The sequence below is a fragment of the Anneissia japonica genome, unplaced genomic scaffold, assembly GCF_011630105.1.
Source record: "Anneissia japonica isolate Jap-2015-1 unplaced genomic scaffold, ASM1163010v1 scaffold288031_len342695_cov171, whole genome shotgun sequence".
Lineage (NCBI taxonomy): Eukaryota > Metazoa > Echinodermata > Crinoidea > Comatulida > Comatulidae > Anneissia > Anneissia japonica.
Window position 1 is genome coordinate 135289 of NW_022725829.1, and position 27038 is coordinate 162326.

Genomic DNA, 27038 nt, shown 5'->3' on the forward strand with positions numbered 1-27038 from the left:
AGATGTCCAAAATTAATAAAATAAAAACTAACACCATAAAACGAATGGCACGCATAGACTAATAATTGACGGCTGTACTCGCAACTAGTATCGGATTGTCGATGCCACAGTAAAGATCAAAGGACTGTACGCACGTGCTATGTTCAAGAGCGGAGATGTGCGTCCTTCTGTTGAATTACCATGCTCGAAATCTCCAAAAATAAGAAATGTATATAATTATTTTTACCTAATTATATAAATTTAAAGCATTTAACCATCTCATCACTACACTGTTTACATTCAACAATAACATTTTATTTTTATTTTCTTCTCCATCTGAATGTTTTTTGACAAAACCATAGAAAACAAAAAAAATTTTTTTTTCTGCTCTCCTCTGATGATTTAAAAAATAATAAGTTTGTGAAACTAGGAATAAAATAAGTTTTGTCTTCATAGCTATACAAATCTAGATATTAAAAACCAAACAAAAATCTAATAAAATAATTTAATTGCTTTCCAGAGAGATAATATTTTTTTTTCTTTGAGACAAAAATCAAAATACTTAAGCTTCCATATTTATGCACAGACATTAAATTCTTAAATTAGTTTCGGTTATAAAAAAAGTATGCAAAGAATTGGAATTGTACTGTACAAATATTTATGCATTTATTATTGACGAACTACATTGTGTTGGCTACAGGGCCTGTAAAGCACAATCTTAGATTCACTTTATCGCAGAATACATTGTGTTAGTTAAGCACAATCTCGGATTCACTTTTAAAATAAATTACTTCGATAATGTGATCACATATCTTCTGTTCTAGAATACTCCAAACTATCACAGATTGAATTAATTAGGATAATTTATACAGTATGTACAGGTAAAGTTTATTAGTCATTGACAATTCTCTGCTGAAATCACAGATTCACCTTTATACACATGACAATAATGGTTTTTGTTTCATCGTGTGAACTTTTGCCTACTGGAAACATGGTTGCCCAGTACAAAAGGTACAAATGATCTCGCCCCAGCGGTGAAGAATGCTAAACCAGAGAATTTGATTAGAAAATTTAAGATAGTGAGATTGAAATGAAAGCATCTTTTAGTACGTCTTGGTGTCATAATTAGTCATAATTTCTCTTGGAATGAACTTATAGGTACTGAATTTAAAAGGTATAGTAAAGTACTGCAAGAATTCTACTTGAAAAAGACAAATCCTTTTTTTTACCAAAAGACACCCAATGTACTGTATATAAATCACCAATTGCTCCATATTTTAAATATTGTCTGGAGGCTGCTCAAACCTACTGTATCTCAAATGACAGGGGCAGATTTAGGAGGGGGGCCGGGCCTCTTTTGGGAGGTAAAAAAAAAGGGGAAAAAAAGGAAAAAAAGAGAGTAAAAGAAAAAAATGATAGCCCAGAATGCCTCAAATGTTATGTTCGGGCGTCTAGAACACAAAACTTTCGCGGGGGCATGCCCCGGACCCCCTACAACAGTGTTGTCTCAATCGGCCCAACTTTCAGCCCCCCCCCTTCCGGCTCCCCCCTTTTGGACATTTCTGGATCCACCCCTGAATGATGTGTACACACAAGATGTGTTCACTGGACCTGTTTTGAGTAATGATTGCGAGAAGGCTTGGTTCTACCAACCTAAACTTAGGTGAGGAGCAGCTCAAACCAGACCGTAGTGGTCGATGGGAAACAGCAACTACTTTCTCACTTTCACCAAGTAGACACATTGAAAGCAAATAAAAGAAGCACTAGACATGATTCATACCTTGTATCCCCAACCACGAAACAATCGAGAGAGGAATTTTTACCAATGTGAGTTAGCCAGATTTTCGTACATTTCGCAAAATAAGGGAAATACTGTAAAACAAAAATTGGTGAGGCAGAGAAAATGGATGCTCAAGGGGACGAGGAACTAGTAAATTTTTTATTTGGCCTTATGGAATGAGCTTAGTGACAACCTTTAAAACTTTAATACAAAATGAAACTAAAAATGAATTATAATTATTTACAGTAAACAATATATGTGTAGGTCTTTTAAAGATCATTTAGTTAGTTATGTTGTACTTTCATTCAGTAATGTGATTTTATATTGTAATTACTCTTTTGACTTATTTCTGTTTTGTTGATTTAAAATATCTTTCTGGAGTTGTCGAAAAATACCGGCTCCTTTTTATTATTTTAAACAAAGAAGGGCAAATAAACAATTTATTATTCCAGGCATTATTATTATTATTATTATTATTATTAATCCAGAGTCAAAGTTTAGGTGCGGTCCTCAGTGTTAAAGTAAATTTTTAAAAAAAAATCACTTTGGCCCAGTTATCAATTTTTACAGCCACTCTTGCTTTACAGTAGGTTATACTATCACAAGAGTGAACAACAGCCGGCATAACCTATAAAAATTTCAACTCAGGATTGAGACGACCAGATTTGGATTCATTCATCTTCATTATTATTCCCAGTTTAATGGCTGAGTAATACGTGCCTGAGACATCAATGCGTGGTTACAGTTCAAACGAGCAATCTGTTGTAAATTGTAAAATACAAGAGTTCTGTTCACATTAAGCTATTATCATGGTCTTGGACATCATGATGTTTGATTTGAATACTGCAAGCTAAGATATCGTGAATTTTTTTGATACTGTGAGTTCAGAGGTCGTGATAAGACATGATGATGTTGGGCTTAGGATCAAGATCGTCTTTTCTTTCATGAGGTAAAATTTAACCAATCGGCGTTTGACTTTACTAAACAACCAAGGTCGATTACCTTATTTAACATGACTCTTATGTTAAATACATTTTGGTTTAGTAATGTATGTAAAGTACAAAACTGAGTAGAGTTTAAATCTGTAATCGTCAAGGTTAAACGTACATGGAGGTTTAGAGAAAGAAAATAATTTTAGTTCAAACTTGTTTAATGGTCATTGTGGCAAGGACAAGCAAACCAGTCTCTCCTCAAAAACATTGATTTTTTTGGTATTAACACAGAGTTAACAGTAAGATGAAGGTTATAAAATGATAAAACAATCATTTAAATCTGATGTTGTTTTTATGAAGTTACAAGAGTTTGAACATACAGCTATTTAAACAACAGTATTTGAAAAATCAGCATTCAAAGTTTATTATTTTTGGAATTTCTAAGGCAGAAACCATCAAATTGTTAAAAAAATGTTTTAACGTTCAAAACTGGGAAAATAACAACATTACATGATGATACCGTACTTACAGTAGGTTAGTTTAGTGCAATAAAATAGATTTTAAAAAATTTGACATTCCAGCATGTTTTGGCCATTATCTGCGGAACACAATTTCGGAAGAGTGACCGGTTTGACTTGTCTTTACCACATTTAATGTTGCATTCAAATGAATGAGTACCCTCACCATTCTGTATAGTACAACACAGAGCCATAGATAGAGAGAGTTTGGCCAACTCGGTTTCACAGGATTCTGATATACGCCCGTGTGATTGGGTGGATCGCAATCATATGACTTACACCGGCCATGTTGTCACCAAAACAAAACATTGGCGAGCCGCAAACTAACGCGATAGGATATTAAAATCCCATAATTGAATTGTCCTCATGAACAGAATAATAAAAGAAAGTTTATGCAGCATCAGTGTTATAAAGTGTTATAAAGCTAATACGCGCGCACGCTGTTTGGTAACAACATGGCGCCATGCGCCAAGTTGGCCAAACTCTCTCTATCTACGGCTCTGATACAACAGAGGAAACGGAGCCACCGTAGTTAAATGGAGTTTGGTTTTGGCATTAACATACAGTATTTTATTGTGTACAGTAGCCCACAGTACAGTAGAACAGGGGTTTGTGTATTTTAGTTTATTTAATGCAACTGTGACTGCATGTACAGTATAATTACAAGTATTTTCCAGCTATATTTCAGTTTTTTAAAAACTATTAAAATACATACTAATTAAGTAAAATTATGTTTAATAAAATAGAATATATACTGTAATTAAAAACAAATTGTGCTACAGAAACATGTGACAATTATGATATTCCTACGAAGGGGGTGGGAGGTGACATGTTTATTAACTTAAATTAGCATTCAGTATATTAAGGGCATGATGTGGTTTTTGATCTGCATGATTTGCACAAGTTTATGGTGATTAACATTATATTGGAGATGTAAGTTTCTGATGTTCGATGTTAACAAGGTAAATGAATGGATTTTACTGTACCATACTTTGTATGTCTGTATCTTAACCAACTGAGTTTGTAATTCAGTTTTTACTACCTTAACCTGTTTCATGTTTCTATACCTGAATTTGTTCAATAAAAGTTACCAGTTGTTCCACAATCCAGATTCCAGTAAATAAATAAAAAAATTGTCACTGAGTGTTTTTCTGTCATCACAAATTCACTTCTAAATATATTAATTGGTCATTGAGTACTCTACTATCACAGATACACTATACTCTACAGTAGAAGGGACGCGAGTTCACGTCCGGCTGGGTTCACTCAGAGCACCAAGGATGTGTGTCCACACGCCCACACTGTCTAAAAGATACCACTACTGTAGTATTTCATGTAAACATGCTGGCAGTGGTTGCCAGAATGTGAAATCTTCCCCCTGGAAATTTAGGGAGGAACCAGGAAAAGTTATCAAAAAATAAATACTGTATGTTTGTTCGTGTTTGATTACAGTTGATTGGAATGATTTTTATTATGGTGGCACCCTTTATGCCTTGGTGTATGGTATGAAACTAGAAAAAGAGTCTTGGCAGTTAACATGTTAAAATATTTTAATTGTCATTATAAAGTGTTCTGCTACCATGTCATAGATTCACCTTATAAAATACATTTGTATACATTTTGTCATACTAATAGGCTTGTGGTTATATTGGATTTTAGGCCTTACTGTCACTTGACATATTTTAGTGCAATATTTTCTTATGCAAAACTTTACGCAATGTAGCAATTGGCTATGATGTAAATCTTACTGCAGTATAACCCTTGAATGAATATATTTTAACTGTAATATCACAGATATTGTACTATTATTATTATTATAATTCTAATAAAATTGTAGATTTATTACTGGAATCAATATATTTTAATTGTAATTGAAAATTCTGGTACCATCAATCTGCATATCAATCACTAAATCTTAAACTGAAAAGTTAAAATATTTTTTTAAATACATTTCTTAATCTTACCAAAAGATCGATGAAGTAGCAAGCATTTACTAATAAACTTTAAAACAATCACGACTTTATGATCCTCTTGTCAGATTTAAGCCCAACTTTTAATTTTCCCTTGCCATTGCAATGTAGGCTCTATAAAACACCACCCGGGGTGTTGATTGTTTAGAAGGGTTTTTGAGGGGGAGTTTATTCAAGGGAGGTGTTTAATTTTTTTGGGTGTAAAATAGGATATGGATATGCTCAAATAAACGGCCCTTAATTTTACTGTAAATATGGAACTATAACACATACTTACTGTCAAAATGTGTTATTGTGTGATCATGAAGACTGATCCCAAACAAGTTAGAAAAATGTAATTCTACTGTGGTAGAATATTAATAGAATGTGTTGAAATGATGTTGCTTTCATTTAGTTTTCATTACAGTCATTTAAGGGGCGTTTATTCGAAGAAAAAATTAATGCCTCAGGGAGTTTATTCAAGGGAAGCGTTTATTCCAAATGAGGCTCTGGTGGGGGTGTTTGTTCAAAGCGAGGTGTTTATTCGAGTAAATGTGGTTTTTGTTAATTGTTTTGTTGTTGAGATTTCTAGATACAGTTTTTCTAGAATTTGCTGTACTGATGATTTATTTATTATTTCTCTATAGGTGTTAAACTATAATGATAATTGGATGGGAAGTGGCCACTTACATCCACTTGCTGATTTTGGTTGCTAGTATTGTCAGGTTCTCCACCATTTGACTTGTAATCAGAGAGAGAACGAAGTGATTACCAACACTGGATTTTACACAACATACTTCTTGTGAAAGTTGATCTGAAGAACTCTTCATCATGAGCAGATACATGGCTCGTAGCAAGAACCCTCTAAATGAGCGTTATTTCTTTGGCCGTATTACAAGGGAACAGGCTGAAGAGCGCTTGAAAGAAGCTAATTGTGGTAATGGATACTTCCTCTTACGAGAGAGTCTGCAAAAAAATGGCAGCTACGTTCTGTCTTTATACCATGGAGATGGGATTTACCATTACGCTATTGACAGACAATATGACAACACAGTTGCGATTCGTGATGGAAAAAAGTTCCCTGGCCCAATTGAGCTTGTTCAACACTACAAAGTAAACGCGGACGGCTTATTATGTAAGCTGACAAAACCTGTCACTCTAAAACCGGGCGAACAACCGCGAGCCTTTGATCAAATGTCTCACAGCGATCTAGATCAGCAAATTATATCAGTTGGCGAGAAAATGGGAATAAGTGTAAGTTTTTTTTTTATTATCTCTAGTTTCCACATCTGCAGCACTGTATCAAATGAGATAATACGACCGGTATTAATGAAAGTATTCATGTGAGGTAGAACTGTTGGCTGATTTATCCATTTCTGATTGCTGTGAGCATTCGACACCGTCTGTTGTTAAAATCAACCAGCAGTACTACTGTATCATTAATAATGATCCATTGTGCATCATGTTTTTTTATGGAACTGCATCGACTGATGATAGTGCTGTGAATGCCCAGACATTTGAGAAAACATCTGCCATGCCTAAGTGTGGTCATGATGACATCACATCATGACCATTTGAGTAAATTTGACAAACCTTAAATAAAGCCAATCATTTTAATAATAATAAAGTAATAAAATTTTGGACCCTTGATGCTTTATAACCAAGAAGCACATAGGGCCAAATAAAAAAAAATACTAGTTTCTCATCCGAAGATTTTGGAAAAAGGAGAATTTTTTAAATTCCGAGATGGCAAGGGCCCGACAGGGGAGGGGAATGGTGGACCCCTTTGTTGGTCAATTCCTGGCACTGTCCCTGAACGTATCATAAAATAATCTCATCCAAAAGGATCCTTGATACCTTATTCCCTCTGGTATAAGCCCAACCCACTTGTGCCAATTTTTGCGGTGGGCGTACACCCGGGAAAATCTCCCTTTCAATAAAATGAAAATTTTTTGGCGCTGTATGCCTAATTTCGAAGGCAATATTTTTTTTTTTGAGAATATTTGTAAAAGTCAAAAGTCATACCCTGGGCCTTTGCTCGAGGAATGGCTGGTACAGACAGTAATATTGGGCATGAAGTGGGGGGGGGGCTTATATTCAAGGTGGGCTTATACATGAGGAACTATGATACAGTAGTACAGTGAAGATTGGCTTTCCACTGTCAGAATTAGAACATTTAATTCATTTGCTTTCATACTTTCTCATACCAATTATATCTAGAGCGACATAATTGAAACAGCCATGAGGGGAGACAGAAAGGGCCAATTTGTCCAGGCAATCAACAGCGTGTTACACCAAACCCAACCATGGTTCCATGGCAAATTATCAAGGGAAGATGCAGAGAAGAGAATATTGAGGTCAAGGCCAAAGGATGGATCTTATCTGTAAGAAACTAACAATTGTATGATAACATACTTTTAAAAAATTTTTTTGATACGTTGTAGAACTGATTTTTCTAAGACACTAAAAAGGATATTTGATGAAAAACTCAGGAAGAAAGGATGAAATGCAGGTGGAAAAAGGTGGTTATGCCTCTTCTCCCCCCCCCCCCCCCAGGTTTTAAATATTTAAAAATCTGTATCTCATTAACCAACCTGTCTCTTATACACATCTAGATGTGTATAAGAGACAGGGGTATATTGTTTGTAGAATTATAATCATGGTGTCCAAAGGAAGATTTGAACTGTAGTTCTGCAATACCAAGGCATGGTTTGCAGATGTTTATGACTAAATTCAATTCACTTGCACCGATTACCACTAGAAGGATCCCACTGAAAATGCCTTTGGACTTTCATGGTTTATCCTTGGTGTTTACACCAAATATGTCTATATCCAAATTTGTCATAAAATTTTTCATGGGTATTGAGTATAAAGCTTTACTTCTGTTATTAATTTTTTTTTTTCAGTGTTCGAGAACGTGCCGAAGAAGGCACCTTTGCACTGTCATTATTTTTCGGAAGAATTGTGTACCATTATAAAATAGACAAAAATCACACAGGTGAATTATCAATCAAAGATGGACCAAAATTTCAGAGTTTGATGCAGGTAAGATTATAGATGAAAAGTACATATTTTAAACTTCAATATACAAGTAGGGAGAAAAATTCACTTTGAAACATAATGCACTTATTTTTTTTGAAGAAAAGTTTACAAATTTAAATGATTTAGTTATATATGCTTTCAAATAGATTTGTGATGACGTTGCAAGTACATTGGTCCATTGTATTGCATATGATTAAAATGATTCTTAGTTGAGAGATGTATTATTACTATCTTTGCATTCATAAAACAAAATATGTATAGAAGAATGCTCTTGGCTGCAGGTTGCCCCCGTCCATGATCCAAGCCCTATTTCTTGTTGCAAACTTATTACTGCATATTTTAGCCATGATAAAAACATGGTTTGGCATTGTGTAGAAATGCCCTTTATCAATACCTTAATTTATTTTATTCCATCTACCATAAACTACTGTACTGTAAACGTTTGGAACTGGTGAAGAAAATTTCTGTATTCTAATTATCAATTATAATACAATGTTGGGAATTCAAATATTGTATTTTTTTTTTATTCGTCAAACCAGATAATGTGTCTTTAACTCATATACGGTGTATGAATCTATTAATACACACATAATGATTAATGTCTGGAATTACTGAAGTAATTCTAATCCATAACTTCCTCAAAAGAAACAATGTGGGTGTAGACCATGTGACTGTGATTACAGCCAATGATTCACCAGTCTGCCCTGCTAATAATTCCCAGATTCACAAATATTTACTATAGTGATAACATATAAAGTTTAAAGCACGTGAATTTAGGGAACAGCTCCAAATGTCTTGCAGTTGAAAATTGAAATACAAGTAGATGTTTTCACCAATTTTTTTAGCAAATTTCTATAATAATGATTACAGTATTATAATAATTATTCTTTATTGGACCTCATTTAAATTGGAAATTTAAGCTGGGCTCCAGGGGACCCACTGCAGCCGTAGTGCAAACAGTGGCGCGCCAGTGGGGAGGCAGGGGGGTTAGAGCCTCCCATCGGACAAGTTTAGCCCCACCCCCCACCAACCAAGCTCATCGGGAAGTCGGACCAAAAAAAAAATTGAATATAGGCCTACACCAAGCCAAAACATGTCTTCCACAACCATAGAGTGCCATTTCAATCCATGTAGAAGTCCTACTTTCCCCCTCCTCATGCATACAAGTTCAAGCCTGCTGTCATGTGTCCTAGAGCCGCCACTGTGTGCAAGGCCACCCGACTTGTATTGCAACATGTAACGGACACATACGGATACATTGTCCTTAACCCGCCTAACTCTCAGAGTGAGGGTTATTTATTTGGGGAGCCAAGCGATGAGACTCAAATTAAAACATGATGCTGGCCGGGTTTGAACCAGGCTCTTCAGCACAAGAAGCAGGAACAAATCCCTCTCTCTCAGCCAACCGCTCAGCTCTCAGAAACAGGTATAAATTAGTTGAACTGAAATCCTTGATAACTGAACCGAAATAATGCAAATTGATAAAAAATACATTACACATCTAAGAAAAAAGACTAAATTGTAAACATGTTTTCGGGTTGAGTTCAACAACCAGTCACTAGTACAGTACGGCAGGAAATTAGAAAATAAAAATAAAGCCCTTTTCTTCTGGACTATATGTAGTTAATTTGTAATATTACAATATTAAAAAGCATTATACTGTAAAAAGGAAATTAAATTTAAATATTAAAAGAGCTTTGCAATGATTTAGTATTAATAGACAGTTTGTATTACCTTTATCTTTATAAATTTAATTTTGATTAATCAACTTTATAGGTCCAGCTTAATATTTATTTTCACATTGCTTTGTGCTGTCAGAGGGTCCCAGTTGGTCAGGTTCAGCTGGATGAACCAGCCTTACAAAATATTCTTGAAATACATATAAATAAATTTTTGAGAGAAAATTTGTTCCATTGGGAATACCATTCAGATTTCCTACCAACTAATCATGAATTCATCATGCATTAAGAAACCAACATCACCATCATTATCAATATAATTATGATTAGTCCATGCTAGCATGGGTTGGCCTGTTTAGCGTGATTCTGTGCAGTTTTAAGAATAAGCTTGTAACAGTTACAAGCTTATTCTTAGCTTACAGAGATCATTGGCAGCAACTTGCTTCTAAGTCTTCCTAGGCCTTCCTCTACCTTTGGACCCCTCACCTTCCATCACCCTACACTTCTTGAAACCATTTAGAAACAATTTTTAATTTAGTCTATTTTTATACAGAAAGAAATTTCTCTGCACCCTCTTTTCGGTTCTGGGTTTGCCTCTCGATTAGCACTTCATCAGTGATGTATTAAATTTTTCCTGGATTAATAACTTAAGTATGAAAATGTGGACATGGCTTTAAAGATAAATTGCCCATGCAAAATAAAAATGTGTATTGTAGACATTTTAATTTCATTCTATATTTATTTAATTATTATTCTTAATTGCAGATGATTGATCACTACATATTGAAGAAAGATGGCCTGCTTTGCTGTTTAACTTTAGCATGCTCTGAAATGAATACTAATCGATTGTCAGGTAGTGAAGTAAAATCTTCATCATCATCATTCTCTAATGTTCCACTTAAAAATAAATGATCATAGCAGGTTCTATTACTAGATTTCATTAATGGTACAGTAATTCAACTTCTAGGATTTTACTAAGGATATAATTGTATATTTAGAATGATTGTATTTTACAAATTTCTTTAAAAATAAGACATTTTGAATCTATGCATAAATGCTAATCCCAATAATAATCATAGCCCTACAGTACCGATCACTATCCTTATAGTGTCATAGTCTGGTGTAAGTCTTTGCAATTCTGCATCAAGGATTTTACTATGAAATTGTACATTTAAAACTATGAAAGTTTTACAAATTGGACACTTTGGTGGAAAGATTAAACCCATTGGCAGGTTAAGGGGCAAGAGATAGAGAAGAGAATGTGCTGCATGATACCTGTATAAAAGCAATTTTTGCACTAGTATTGATATTATTTTACAATTTACTATGCTACCCCCCCCCCCTTCCCTGGGTCAGTGCTTTGCACGTCACATGGCCCCTGCCCAGATTTTTCTCGGGATCAGTTCCTAAATCTATTCATACTGTAGCCTTGATAATGGATTCTGATTCTACCTAATCCTAGTCCTGGTCAGTATTATAGTTCTATCTAATCCTTTGTATTCATGTCCATAGTTCTAATCCTACATAGTCCTAATAGTCATATTAATAATCCTATCTTAAATTATTCGTAATCATTGTCTTAATCTAAGTCCTATAGTACCGGTCGGTACTTATACCAAATCTTTACTTCATCACACGATGTACATTTAACATTTGATTGTTTTTACTTTACAATATCAGTTCCTGATGTAAGACCTTTGAATTCGTCAAATTTTGGAAGTATCGGTAATCGTCCAGGATCAGCGTCAGATATTAGCTTACCGCCTAGAGAACCTCCCCCAGTGCCGCCAACATCAAGAGTAAGTCTTCTTAGTATATATAGAACTGCTGAGATATGGATTGGAGTGTGTGATTTAGTATAGGTAGGCTTTGAGCTTAAGTATTGTCTGTACTGTGTGTGGAATTGATTCAAATCTAATCAGTAACTGTAGTTTGGACTTGAGTAATATTAACAATGCTTAATGTCTTTTACCTCAAATTGCAGTGCATGTATGCATTGGTGCTATGGTAGTAGTAGTAGTAGTAGTAGCACAATAGTAGTAGGAGGTTGTAGACAATGCTGTAGCCAGCTATTGGGACAGTTGAGACAGTCCCAGACAGTTTTTCTATTGGGTCCACAAAGAATGGATCCACATTTTTAAAATGGGTGCAGATTTCTCATATTTTGTGTGAAATTGACCAAATTTTAAGAAAATGGGTCTAGATATCTCTATATTTTGCATAAATAGGTCAATTTTTAAGAAAATGGGTCCAGATTATTCATTATTTCGCGTAAAATGGGTCAAAATTTTAGAAAATGGGTCCACATTTATTTGAAATAAGGCGTAAACTAGTTTTACCCTGATATTGTCCCACACAGTTTGAATATTCTGGCTACGGCATTGGTTGTAGATTCAAAGGCCTACAAAAAGACTGCACATAAACTTACACAAACTTGTGCATTTCTTGGACAACATGTTTTTGTGGGACTAACGCATATTCCTGGCTGTGTTCTCTAATTATTAATCAGTTATTAAATTTGATTGACACCCTAGAAGAGTCCACTGATTTGACTATTTTATTTTAAGAGATATTATAAAGATAGACATTTTAGGATCAGTTTGAACCTATGTATGGTCCTAATCCTAATAAGAAAACTTACACAATCTTTTGGGATAATCGCATATTCCTGGCTATATTCTAATTGGTCAGTTGTTAAGTTTGATTGACACTCCGGAATCGGAAGGATCCATGATTGATTTACCAATTTTTAAGAGATTTATAAATATAGAAATTTTAGGATCAGTTTGAACCTATTCATGGTCCTAGTCCTAATAATAATCCCATTCCTAAGGTACCTAATTCTACCTAATCCTAGTCAGTATCGTCATCCTATCTAATCCTTTGTTATCCTAGTCCTAAACACAGTTCTAATCCTACATAATTCTATCTTATTTATAATTGTAATCCTACCTTAAATCATTCATAATCTTTGTCTTGATTCTAATCCTGTGGTAATTATCCTACAAAAAACTTTACCCAACCCTCTAACAGTGCACATATGGCATTGCCGAACTTTCTTTACTAGATGAAAAGTTACACAAACAAGGTTATTTTATAGTTGTTTTAATATACTTTTTTACAAATATTCCAAAAATTTGCTGTAATTCAATGTAATTTTGATTTGCTACTGATGCTATTTAATATACGAAGGCGTTGTCTTGTTCAATCAGAAAAATACAATTCAAAACCAACTCAAAAAACAAAAGTGCTCACACCAATCTTTAGGTTAACTCAGACTGTATTTGGTATAGTGTGAAGACCTAATTCTAATACAATTATTTCTGATTGGTTGGTTCTAAACTTGATCACCCAGTGACACCCAGTGATTTCGTAATGTGGTATTTCCCAACAAAGTACCATCCATCACCTAATGATGTAGTAAGATCCTGGGCCTTACCATAATGGTTACCACAATTTCTCCTACTGTGATTACCACATTTCTCTTACTGTACTTCACCATATGGTTGACTGACCAAGCAGACCTAGAACCACCATTGCTATCCCAAATTATATAAGTATTAAAAGAAAAACAAAAGTATTAAATTAATAATAGGAAACTTTATATTAATAATGTATGATGAAGTGTTGGGTATGGGTAAAGTGTAGAATATTACACTTGTCCTATGTAATATTTTGTCAAAGTGTGAATCAGGTCTTAGTCCACTGGTACAGGTATAGTCATTTATAATGCGCCTCTTCCTTGAGGTTATAAAGCGCACTTCTTTTCCCTTGTCATTGGGTCCACATGCTTTAAGTGTTGCTGCTGGTATTCAGTGCAGGAGCAGGCAACCCCACCACTAGGTACCCATTTATACTCCTGGGTAGAGAGAAGCAATGTAGATAAAGTGCCTTGCTCAAGGACACAAGCGAAATGCACAGCAAGGGCTTGAAACCCCAACCTCGAGGTTGGGAAACCAAACCGTTCCTGCAGCGCCAAACTGCTAACCATCCTTCTTACACGTAGTCCTTAACTTTCAGTGGTCTCCAGTTTAGAGCAGCACAGACTTAGGCTCTGTCCATTGAACTGTTGTATGCCCATATATAGTCATGATGTGCCTATATATGGTCATGATGTGATGTCATCATGACCGTATTTGGGCATGTCACATGTTTTTTGCAGTAGTTTTGTAGATTTTCATTTCAGTTTTGAAACTGATGGTAATACTTTTTCAGTCAATGTGTTTGATGTTGAGGTTTGCCCTACTTTACACGTTTTCTTTTCACTTCTTATTCCACATTTCCAGCTGCTTCCTTTTAATCTATTTTTTGATTTATCAAGAGATATTCAATTTTTTAAAAGCATTGTTTGTTTTGTAGCCACATGTTACGGAGACTGACCATGGGAGAGGACATCCTCCACCAGTTCCACCACCAAATAATAGAGGTTAGTGTTATTTTAAAAGCCGGCTCAAAAACTGTCATGAGTAATGCTTAGCTTGAAATAAAGTGGTCATATGTAAAAGTATCTTTACAAAAAACGAGTTTTTGTAGTACCAAAATTGAAAAAAGAATTGTTTGATAAATTTAGATTGATGATATTATAAACCATAGGTGGACAGATTGCGGCCTGCGAAAATGAATTAAAAACCCTATGTGCGTGGCCCTCTAAACTGTTTTGACAAGAAAAACCTTGTTTTTTTACGGCCTGACACCGATCATCTGTTAAGAGTAAAGTTAAAACCTAGAATAAAGTGGTATAAAAGCAGTGCATAAAGTTTTTTAGGAAGCACACTGTAAACACCAATTAAATAAAAAATTGACTTTGGCCCTCCAACCAATTTTTATGGCCAACCCTGTTATAAACCTAATTTTAGTCTTTGAATCATGTTCCTAGGCACAACCAAAGAAAGTTTTTGAAATTACATTAAGTATTTTTATATATTTATCTGTATTTTTTCAGGTGCAGCCTCTCTGAATTCAGGTTCTCTTGCTGGGCGTAATGTGATTGACAAGCGTTTGTATGGCATTCCAAATGATCAGGAAAAAATATATGATCACGTTGCAAAAACCAAAAAGACCAAGACTCTCAACCGCGAAAATCTGTCTCTGATGAACCAACTTGGTAATTTTTTTTTTAAATTTCAAAAAATTATTATTTGAGGCTGGCCATTCAAAAACCAACGTACTGTCACTAAAACTGAGTAATTAGTATAAGACACGATGACGACATGACAACGACTTATCATTGCGTAGTTTGTATTCTGCGCATCTGTATTGTTTCGTTGTTGTGTTGTAATCGTGTCTAGTGTGAATGTAGCTTAAAGCTAAATGTGGAGGATATGGATTAAAAATCAAATTTTCTTGCTGGTTATGGCATGGCCAACCCCATTTATGAATGACATAATCCATACTATTGTATTACAAACACATTTTCATGTCATCAGAAGAATAAAAAAAGACAGTTTTGCCTCAAATATTTAGTTTTGAATTCCTTAATGTGTAGAGCATGTTTTTTTTTTTTTGCATTTTCTTATACGCTTGTGGTTTGGTTAATGATAGGCATATATGACTGATGACAAAATGTAATAATAATAATGTTATTAATGATAAAACATAACATACTGTATATACTTGCATATAAAGGCGATCCACATATAACACCCCAAGTTTGAGAAGATTTTTGGACGATTTTTGTATGTCGGGCTTATAAGACGACTCCTGCTTCGGTTTATGGTCTTGAAACTAGATCTAGCTGGCTTAAAACTAAGCCAAATGCAGCGCTAATTTTGCAAACAATACCATTTTATGAAATTTTAAATCTTATTTCCTGTATTTAAAATAGCTTCATTGCAGTAGTAAATTTGCTTGTTGTGGACAATACACACATAAGGCAAAAAAAAAATCAAAAATTTGTATGTCGTGCGCAGAAGATAACCCCCCCCCCGCGGTTTTTGATCGTAATATGCTAATTAAAACCTTGTCTTATACGCAAGCAAATATACGGTAATATATATGAATTAAAGAATTTATATGCAAAATTTGAATCCAGATTTGTGCAATATATGTTAAAAATATATATATTTTGAATATAGGAAAAGGAAATTTCGGGTCTGTATTAAAAGGAACGTACCGTGTGGATGGACGCGATGTACCGGTAGCGGTCAAAACTCTGAAAGATGTTCAAGTTGTGCAGAACGGCAGTGTAAGTTTAATGCACATTTCTACTGAGCCCACCCTTTTGATATTGTTGCTAAAGCTGGGTTCTCACTGAGTCACGACCTTCATATGACAAATCCAACTCCGCTCCCTGAGCGCTTGATGCCGTGACGCCGTCTGTTGATCGTCAGTGGCATTCTGAGCTGATCGTCATTAAAACCGTTCCGTTGCGCGCACATCCTGCTGTTGTGTCCTCCGTAGAATTGCGTCGGCCGACGACTGCCGGGCACAGTGAGTACCCAGCTTAAGGTTCTACAAAACGATGGTGTAAGCATATGCATTAGTGGGGCAAGTACATATCCCCGGCCCACGTTCTGATTGCTCGGTGGTTAAGTTTGACTGACACTGTAAAAAGCTTTTTGACAATAACTAAACAGAAAAGTGGGAGCAATTGGCGCGGTAGTTGCGTTACGGTCTTTCAACTTGTAGTTGGAGGTTCGAACCTTCGCTGTGTATTTCGCCTGTGTTCTTGGGCAAGGCACTTTTCTATGTTTGTCTCTCTCTACCCAGGACTATAAATGGGTACACTGTGGCTCACTACTGGGGAGGAAAAAGGCAACGTGGAAAGGAATTGGCCACCCTACAACACAATGCCATGGCTTAGTGTGATGTTCTAATAGCTCATTCCTTAATGTTCAGTAATGAATACGGGACTACTTTTACCTTTACTTAGGAAAAATATTCTTTTCAGTAAACCAGTATGCATACATTTATATATTATTATTATTATAACAGAATTTAATTTCTATAGCATAATTTTATTTTCATCATATAGTTATTGTACTGGTCTCTCTTTAATTGAAGACCCCTCCAGTTACAGATCACCTCTAATAATAGATCACATTTGAGCAGCCTCAAGTAAACACCTAGGCCTATACTTTATCTGGATTCTTTTCTAACTGAAGCTACTAAGAACCAGGAAAACACCAGTCCCAAAATTAGCCATTAATTGGAGGAGGACCGGTACTTTCTATTTGATATTTGATGTATAAAGAAATACAATCTTTTTTTTTTTTATTGTAGTCTGAAATCATTCGAGAAGCTGATTTGATGGCAGATTTAGACCACCCTCATATTGTTCGTATGATTGGCGTATGCAGAGGTGATGATATGATGCTTGTTCTGGAATTGGCTGAACTCGGTCCTCTCCACAAATACCTTAAAAAACATCAGTGAGTCATTTTTCATCATTAAAAAAAAGTTTAAATAGAATACAAATAATGAATGTTCATGAGTGCGATGGGAAGAATATTTTCATGAGTTGAAAGATTGACTGTTCCATTTGACGAGGTGGAGTTGAGTTGAATGGAACAGTCAATCTTTCAACTCATGAAAATATTTTTTTCCATTGCGCGAATAAAAATCATTCATTATTTGTTTTATAACCCACCTAAAATAGATGTCATTTGATATTTTATGAAAAACATCTACCTTTTTTCTATCTAAATGGAGATTCTTATAATTTGATAATTTGTAAAATAGATCTACCCTTTTTCTAAATGGAACAGTCCAGCATCTTTTTAACCAATCAAAAGATTGTATTAGGTAGGGACTGTGCAATGGGAAAAAACAAATGAAAAGAAAATGCACGGATGGAAATAAATTTCAATGATGAGTGAGGAAATGGGGTAAATAACCAATGTCACATGATACGAAATCCACTAATTAAATGACAGGTGATATATTTAGGTGTTTTATAAATATAATATAGCGCGCCGTCTTTCGGAAGAGACATTCAAGCTATTGGTCCTGTGTACATTATAGCAAGTGTACATGTTAAAGAACGCAGTACACTATTTGAAAATGAGTAGTGGATTGTCTCCCAGTGTACTGCCCAATCAACACCAGAAGGGCCCCACTGGAAATAAGGCTTCTTCAGACTTTCATGGGTTATCCTTGGTGTTTACACCGAATATATCCATCCATTGAATTGAAATGTGTATATTCTTTCTATGAAGGCATGTGACTATCCATAACATTCTTGAACTGATGTTGCAAGTTGCTCAGGGTATGCAGTACCTAGAGAGTAGGCAGTTTGTCCACCGTGATCTTGCTGCAAGAAACGTCCTCCTTGTCTCAGAAACATTCGCCAAAATTAGTGACTTTGGAATGTCAAAAGCACTTGTAAAGGACAATAACTATTATGTGGTATGTAAACTTTCTTGTTTTATCTTTTTTTATTGCTGCAGAACAGTTTTATATACTTCATATGTTATTTGTAAATTACAAATAGTGAATTAAATGATATTATTTATTTAATTGTTCCACATTTTATTCCTTTTCAAAGCTTCTGAATACTACGTTCATAAAAAACTAAAAAACCCAAGTTAAAATGTGCCTCCTGTAGAGAGGCTACTGCCATTATTCAGCCCATGAAATTATGAAAAAATTAGGTCGGCCTTAAATTCTCCGAGGTCGGCAGCCTCGGCAATTTTTTACTACCTAGGCCTATATAGTATAAACTATGATTTTTCCGAACGCTCGGCCTTACATCGTCATCTACAGATTGTGATTTTGTTAAAGCCTAGGCATAGCTTTACTATACGAAAGGTTAGACGAAGATATTGCACTATTTTAGGCCAGGGTATTTATTTTCCAACATTTAATTCTAAATTTTCGATATATTTTTTCTTTATTTTCATGAATTTTTCAAAAATAAAAAATAAAAAAAAAATCAAGGCGGGCGAAAAAAACGATGCGGGCGGGGACGCGAAACATGTTTTTTTTTTTATTTGGCCTTATGACAAACATACACGCATGATACTTTACACAAACTAAATCTCAATATGAGGTTTAGGGAGTGAAAAAAATCCTGCAACACTGACAGGAATTGAACCCAGGACCCTGGGATTGGAAGGCAAGCATATTGACAACCAAGCCATTCTTCCCCACTCCAAAGCCATTCAACTCCACTCCCCAAGCCATTCAACTTTACTGCCCAAGCCATTCAACTCCACTCCCCAAGCCATTCAACTCCACTCCCCAAGCCATTCAACTCCACTCACTTTCCAAGCAATTCAACTCTGCTCCCTAAGCCATTCAGATGTATTCCCAAACCATTCAACTCCCCTCTCCAAGCCATTCAACTCCACTTCCCAAGACATTCAACTCCACTGCCCAAGCCATTCAGATCCACTCCCCAAGCCATTCAACTCCACTCCCCAAGCCATTCAAATCCACTGCCCAAGCCATTCAAATCCGCTCCCCAAGCCATTCCACTCCACTCTACAAGCCATTTAAATCCACTCCCCAAGCCATTCAACTGCACTCCCCAAGCCATTCAACTCTACTACAACATACAAACTTGAAAGAAGCAAAAAAATTATTTTAATAAGTTAAATTCATCATCTGAAAATAAGAATGAATATTTGTTTATATTAATACTGGTCAGGTATTGGCCATAAAGCTTATTTTCCATACAATCGCTACACACTATATCACCGACAGCTTTCTGTGATGCTGATTAGTCGGTCGAGTCCGGGAGCTTTCCCAATTAACATCTCGACGAGATTTGATTGACAGATAAACCCACTAATCAGCGAGCGTCATTTAGTCATGTGATCAAAAACTTTTTCTCAGACATTTTAATTTCCTTAGACAGCTGGTTTAAACACGAAACATACGTGAGCCTAGGCCTAAATGTCTATGCTTGGTTATAGATACCCAGATTTACATGAGCAGTGCGCATTAGTGACTTGGCCTTTGCCGACAACAAGGTTGACTGAATGCGGCTTTTCCCTCTTCCTTTGGGAGCGAAATACAGAGGCTTTTACAGCAATTTCCCCGCCATGTTCCATGAAATAGATTAACACTGTGAATATATGATTCATTTGCATACCGCCTACCCTGAATTCTCTTTCTTAAAGAAGGTTGATAGCAAAGAAAACCTGCGCCAACTCGGTAAGTCTAGCCGCCATTGTCAAAGGTTTTTGTGACTTTGTGGGTGGGGCTTCGCGTTTGTCGACATGTCAATTACATTGGGGACTGCTACGCAGTACTGAAAACACTGTAGCATGAGCGTAGAGAGATTATAGAGAGCGTAGCGATTTTATGACAACCAGGCTTTACCTCCCCTCAAAATGAAACTCATGCTGTACAACAACACTAACATCCACAGGTCGTTGGCCTTTGAAATGGTATGAATATTATAGAATATTTTTAAGTACAGTATATTTGTTTATATTAATACTGTATTTGCATGTACACTGTTGCTGTTTATAAGGCATTGGCCATTACCTGATGAGAGCTGTGCTATAAACAAAGCATTGTTAAACAATTTCATCCACAGGCCGAGCAAGCAGGTCGTTGGCCTTTGAAGTGGTATGCACCAGAGTGTATCTACAAGTTTAAGTTCAGTAGTAAGAGTGATGTTTGGAGTTATGGAGTTACTTTATGGGAAGCAATGTCCTATGGAAAGAAGCCATATGTTGTAAGTAAAGGCATATTGTTTGAGAAATAATAATTATTATTATTTTAATAATATGATTATTGTTGGTAAATATAAGTTATTGTTAAATAATTATTGGTGGAAAAATGTAGGGCTGTCCCTTCCATAGCATAAGAGTACATATACTGCACAGGTGGGCAAAGTGTGGCCAGACAGCGATTTTTAGTGGGAATAAAGTGGTGCTTGGAGGTTTTTGGAAGCGCACTGGAAATATCAAAGTTTGGGTGTAGCCCTCTGTGTTAAATCAGAAATTCACTTTAGCCCTCTGACCGATTGTTATGCCCACCCCTGATAAATTGTCTACTTCCTTCCCCTAGCGTATGCTTTGTACTCATGAAAATTATGAAAAACATGGATGACACCTTAATACTGTACAAGTTTTGAAAACGTTAGAACTATAGCCGGGCACTCGCTGTACCCAATTGCCGTTGGCCAGCGCGATTCTGTGGAGATCGAAGCGTGGCGACGCACACGCAAAAGATCGTTTTTAATGACGATCAGCTCAGACTGATGCCAACAATCAGCAGACGGCGTTACATGGACTAGCGCTGATGGAGCACAGTTAAATTCGTCGTACGATAGTCGTACGGCAGTCATACAAATGCAGTGAGTGCCCAGCTTAAGCCTCCAGTTTGTTTTTCTATGTCTGACACTTCTTTGCAATTTCCCAATTTATACAATTTTCTATCAAATCGTCCCTAACTATTTGTTTCGTTTTTTTTTTTTCGTATATATTTAGTTGACTTAAAGAAAACAAAACTTCAATACATATAAACGGTTGGGGAAAGATTCACCTTCCCCCGAAGAAAAAAAAAGTCATGAATTATATATTAATCATATTTATTAATAAGCACCATATATGGATCATTGAATCATATAAATCATCTATATCCATATGGTTTATTTTAAAGAATATGAAAGGCCAAGAGATTCTAGATATGATTGAAAATCACAAAAGACTGGATTGTCCTGAGGCCTGTCCTGAAGATGTCTACAACTTAATGTTAAGTTGTTGGGAGTATGAGTAAGTATTGTTGATGTATTTTTAATTTATGAGGTACCATTTGGGTGGTCACAGTGATTCTCTTGCACTAGGCACGATTTGACCTGATCAGGGAAATGAACGTTCCTGCCCAACGATGAGTACTCCTAACCGTGTATAGAAGAGTGCCCGTTAAGGGTCCCACCCTTAGGTGACTGTTAGTCAATTATAAAAAATATAAAATACAAAATGATCTCTAAAGAGCTGTGTATATGTCAACCATTTTCATAGTCCATGACATCCAAGTGTCTTCAACATGATGACGGCTATTGGAACAAGTAAAAAGTACCGTAAATGCTTTAATAAGCGCCGCTCTCGAATAAACGCTGCACCAATCCTGATTTTTTTAAGCTAAGCGCCGCTCTTGAATCAGTGCTGCTGCGCTTAATCGAGAGTATATAATATAATGAAACACTTTGAAAAACAGTGTTTAAATACAATGTATACAGTGTTAAAATGAATAAATAACACAATGAAGGCACAAGCGTTTCTTTATAAACATTTATTTACAATGACCTAGGGCCTATGATACGGCTACTGAACTTCAGGGATATGTGAGATAGGTAATATGGGAACGGGCATCAACAAATATTTTTTTATAAGCGTGCTCTCGAATAAGCGCCGCAGTGAAGCCTCCAAAAACGTTATATTTGAGCATTTATGGTTTGTAACTTCATAGCTGAAAAAAAGATTGAAGGGATAGTTCTTCAATTCTTCATTTTTTCATTTATTTTTTGGTTATTATTTATTAATTATTTTTCATTTTATCTTATTTTTAGTTATTATTTATTAATTATTTTTCATTTTATCATTTCATGAGGATTGTACGTTATTGTTATTATTATTATTATTATTACTATTATTATTTTATTATTATTATGTTGTAATGATGTTGTTTGTACTGTTTTAAAAAAATTTTATTTAAGAGGGCCCCTTAATATCAGTTAACCTACTGGGCTAAACTGGAAGGATTACCCTCTTTAAAGATGGTTGAAATAAAAAAAATAAAAAATTTATTTTTAGTTATTATTTATTAATTATTTTTTATTTTATCATTTATTTACTTATTATTTTTTAATTGTTTTTCATTTCATCATTTATTTTTAGTTATTATTTATTAATTATTTTTCATTCTATTATTATAACCTGCCGATCTTCTATTAACACAGAGCAAAGGATCGATGTTCATTCAGCAAGATTGCAGAGACAATGAAAGATATTCTACTAAAGTTGAAGACGGGCACGTTGAAAATGAGATAACCTGAAATAGCATTCATCACCATGGTGATAGGTAAATCAAGTATAGAGGGCAGTATTACCATCAACACTCTTCGAGGCCTATGCAGGCAGACAGCCTTCTCAAAATGTTCATTTACTGTACTACCATGTCCAACCTCTTAGTATGTGGTGGTTATTTAGTATGTAAGTTGTATATAGGTTCTTCTACATATAAGTGTCCACAATACAAGTAAATGATATGGTCTTACCATACACGAGAAAATTAGGATGTCTAAAGCCAGGCAGGACACAACGCTGTCTACTGACTTTCGGTGGCAGTCTGAACGGATCCGTTGTGAGCGTGTCGTGGCGTTTCGTCCTCCATAGAATGCCTGGCTTACTGGGCAAAGTTTTGTACATCAATTAAAAAAAAAAAATACTTGTAAATCATTCTTAATTGTGGATAAAAAATTATGTATTTTTGTAAATTCAAAGAACTTCCAGCTAGGAACCAATTTTACTCATAAGTCAATGAAATAGAAAACCCTTAACATTTTATACCATTTATGAAATACATTGTCAGGAAAAGATATATATTTATACCCAACTAGATTGAGAAGGATGTAGGTAATGATTTTTTCCCCCTTTTGTATGATATTTAGAGAGGTTTGCGTAATATTTAATTCTTAACTGAAAGAAGACCTCGTGCCTGATCTCTTTAAAAAATGAATTCCAATTTTCATACATAAGGAAATATAATTTTTTTAAAGAAATTATTTCTACAGTTGTATTTTATATGGTGACCCCCCCCAATAGAGAGCCCACTTGGAATATTTAATCTGAATTTAATGACAATTTAAACATGTTAGATAACTTTTTCTGATGTAGATTTTATAAATTGATATTTGGTTTAAGTATAATGCAACATTTATTTGTTTGCAATTGATAAATTAAAAATAGAGATATAGTAATAATAATTATATGTTAATAATAACAATAATAATAATAATTATTAATAGCGATAATTAAGTTTTGATTTTGTATAGCGCCCTCAATTGTTGGTAGTTCTCATTCAAATATGTGAGTTGACTTTTGATAAGAGAAGTCAGTTTGCAAATGGAAGTCTTCTCTTGTAACTGTGCAGCAACAGCATTAGGAAACCATATGTGAGCTGTTGCATGTGTCAAGTGCATTGTGCTTTACAACTTGTTGAGGTTCATGAGCTATGTTGCTAATTCTAATCGCATTTTATGAGGTGTCATAACAAAATGTGACTGGCTCTGGCCAAAACCAGCCGTTTGTCAAAGAAAAATTAAAAATTTAGTTTTTTGGTAGCTTTAGTTTCTGCATGCATTCTTCTTTAAAACAGTGTTTGTTATTATTATTATTTATATAGCACCTTTTCTTTGTAGATACAAAACGATTCTTTTCCCTTGGCATTGGGTCCACATGATTAAATGTTGCTGCTGATAATCAGCACAGGAGCAGGAAACCCCACCAGGTACCCATTTATACTCCTGGGTAGAGAGAAGCAATATAAAGTGACATGCTCAAGGACACAACAGAAATGTACAGTGAGGGATTGAAACTCCGACCTCGGGGTTGGGAGACTAAACCGTTCCCGCTGTGCAACAACATTTAAAGGAAATTAGTTAGTGAATCTTTTATTCATTGGATATCAGTCACGTAGCTTTTGAGAAAACAACTTTCAATGATTCCAAAATCAATAGTTTATTAAGATTTCTATTTTTTTTTAAATAATTTACTTTTGTTAGGTTGGATTTAGTGATTGAAATTTTGCAGAAATATTCTTCAATATATCTTCTTTTATAAAATGCAAAAACCTGAAAATGTTCAAAATTCTGATTCTTGAATGTTTTGGATTTACTTATAAGAAGAGGGCATTTTATATTGATCTGGATCAAAGACTAGTGTTGTCGTTTAGGCATGCACATGAGTGTGAAGGAATTAGATGCTTTAATCGTATTTGAATTCCCAACAAAGCCTCAGTGGCCTAGTCGGTTAAGGTGTCAGCATAGATAGCAGAAGGTCCCGGGTTCGATTCCTGGTTGGGGCACCTATTTTTTTTCGCACAAGCAGATTCCTCTTCTTTAAGGTTTAAACATTTTTTATATATATCTACACTGCGTTACCACAAGAATATTTAGAGTTTATCTTTGAAATATCATTATTTTATATATAATCAGAGCAGTCTGCTTTAGAAAATATCCTTATGTTGATACAATGCAGCAAAATTCGATTTTATACCATTACATGATATTAATGTGAAACTATGTTGCCAAACTTTAGTACAGCATTGGAACGTTAACATTAACATTACCATTTAGAAGCTAATACGTTTCTGAAATGTACATTTTTTTTAGTATATGATTTTATCTTAGATGTTCATTAGAGAGTAATTTTGATATATGTGGTATGTATAAGGACAATATAACTTTTTAAAATAATTTACTGAAAATCAAAATTATGAATAATTTTACTAAGGACTCCAGCATTAGTCTAGTTCATATACTATTTACCTGAATGCTCGCTTGAAGTATTGAGTTGTAATTGAAGGTTTGAGCTTATAATAACCCATCCAATACAGTAACTAACATTGAGGCTCTACAAGACCATTAAGGTGTACGACAAAAAAGTATGTTTGTAGATGTATAAAATGTTTTGTCATTATGAATGTGAAAAAGATGCATATAAGGCACTTAGACATTTATTATTAGTTTGTTTTTCTTTCCTTTTTCAAAAATACATCATTGATGACCATTTTTGTCTTGTCATTGCCTTATGCAATACCTTTATGAAAACAAGTCCAAATTTGAAAATCCATGATGGCGTAATAGCTTAACTGGTAGAGCATCTGAGCTGTAATCGTCAAGTTTTGGGTTCCAATAAATGGAAACAAAACATTGAATAAAAAATGTCATTTTTTATTTAGCCTGTATGTTGTTATTAACTAGTTTTTTTTCATCAATTTGTAAAAGTTGTGTAGTTTTGTGTTCTTTTTATGTACTTTAGGTTCCTATTGAAAACTAAAACTCATGTATTATATATTTCTAACATGGATGGAAATGGAAATGTGTCAAAATTTTTATTAAGAACTACTTCTTCCTGTACACTGTATTGTATTTAGGTGCTGAATTTTCTATTTAGTTCGCCTTCATCAAGTTATGAGTTACATTATTTAAATTGTGTTCTTTTTATGCATTTTAGTTTTTCTTCATCAAGTTGTGAAAGTTGTGTAGTTTAGTGTTATTTTTGAGTATTTTAGGTTCCTACTGAAAACTAAAACCCATGTATTATATATTTCTAACATTATGGAAACGTGTTATAGTTGTTATTGAAAAATATTTCTTCATGTACACTGTATTGTATTTAGGTGCTGAATTTTATTTTTTTAGTTCGCTTTCAAGTTATGAGTTATGTAAATTGTGTTCTTTTTATGCATTTTAGGTTGTCAAGTTCTATCAGAAACTTAATGGTGTAATTTTCCCAATATTATGGCAATTTAATTTTTATTGAAATATACTTCAGTTTTCTTAATTTGTTGCAATTAACATTTCTTTCAGTTGATTTTTAATGCAAACATTGTATTTATAGAATGTGTAATATACCATAGGACAATTTATTTTATAAAATAATTATAGGTTAGATATTTTGTTTTAATTCTTTTTTTAAAATCTGTTTTTATTATTGTTCTTGTAGTCTCAGTGTGTGTAATTTAGATTATGTTAAAAACATGTTAAGCCTGGTTTTCATAGAATCGCTACACAGTCGCTAAAGCATTTTCCGGCAATCCCTTCGTAGCTGTCCTTGATGCAATCGGAAATGCTTCCTGGTTCAACTGACCAATCAATTGTTGCCAAAGGAGTCAGCGATAGCAGGTAGCGAATTCTATGGAAACCAAGCTTTACCTACCAAAAATATGATAAAGAATTGGAAATGCGTGTCTTGTCAACATGTAGTCTACAAAGCTGTATTTCTCAATTTATGAACTTACATGTACAGATTAGTGGATGGTTTGTTAATAAAATCAATTTCAAAATATTTCGGAGTTTGCACATATATCAGTCCTGTTAAAAAAATTCTACAGTATTTGTATATTTTGGATCATTTTACGTTATCTCCTTTGGATATTATAAGTGGTAATGATTTTGTTTCATTGTGCATTACTAAATATTTTCGTGATTTTTGAACATATTAGATAACTAGATTCAATCGTTTTAATCCGTCGGCTAA

At 34.6% G+C, this 27038-nt stretch overlaps 1 protein-coding gene and 1 non-coding gene across 2 annotated transcripts in view; both read left to right on the forward strand.

Moving 5' to 3' along the window:
* Window positions 1-23221, forward strand: part of LOC117112921 (tyrosine-protein kinase SYK-like) — a 30358-nt gene extending 7137 nt beyond the window's left edge. The window contains exons 2-14 of the mRNA XM_033256136.1: window positions 5806-6412; window positions 7379-7542; window positions 8065-8203; window positions 10645-10732; window positions 11560-11678; window positions 14239-14305; window positions 14822-14983; window positions 15954-16063; window positions 17101-17249; window positions 18036-18225; window positions 20366-20506; window positions 21436-21548; window positions 22736-23221. Coding sequence (XP_033112027.1) covers window positions 5990-6412; window positions 7379-7542; window positions 8065-8203; window positions 10645-10732; window positions 11560-11678; window positions 14239-14305; window positions 14822-14983; window positions 15954-16063; window positions 17101-17249; window positions 18036-18225; window positions 20366-20506; window positions 21436-21548; window positions 22736-22826 — 1956 coding nt within the window. The 5' untranslated portion in view covers window positions 5806-5989 and the 3' untranslated portion in view covers window positions 22827-23221. The remainder of the gene's footprint in view (window positions 1-5805; window positions 6413-7378; window positions 7543-8064; window positions 8204-10644; window positions 10733-11559; window positions 11679-14238; window positions 14306-14821; window positions 14984-15953; window positions 16064-17100; window positions 17250-18035; window positions 18226-20365; window positions 20507-21435; window positions 21549-22735) is intronic.
* Window positions 23222-24787: 1566 nt separating this feature from the next.
* Trnas-aga lies at window positions 24788-24861 on the forward strand. The gene has a single exon. It is a non-coding gene; the product is annotated as a tRNA-Ser (tRNA).
* Window positions 24862-27038: the final 2177 nt, after the last annotated feature.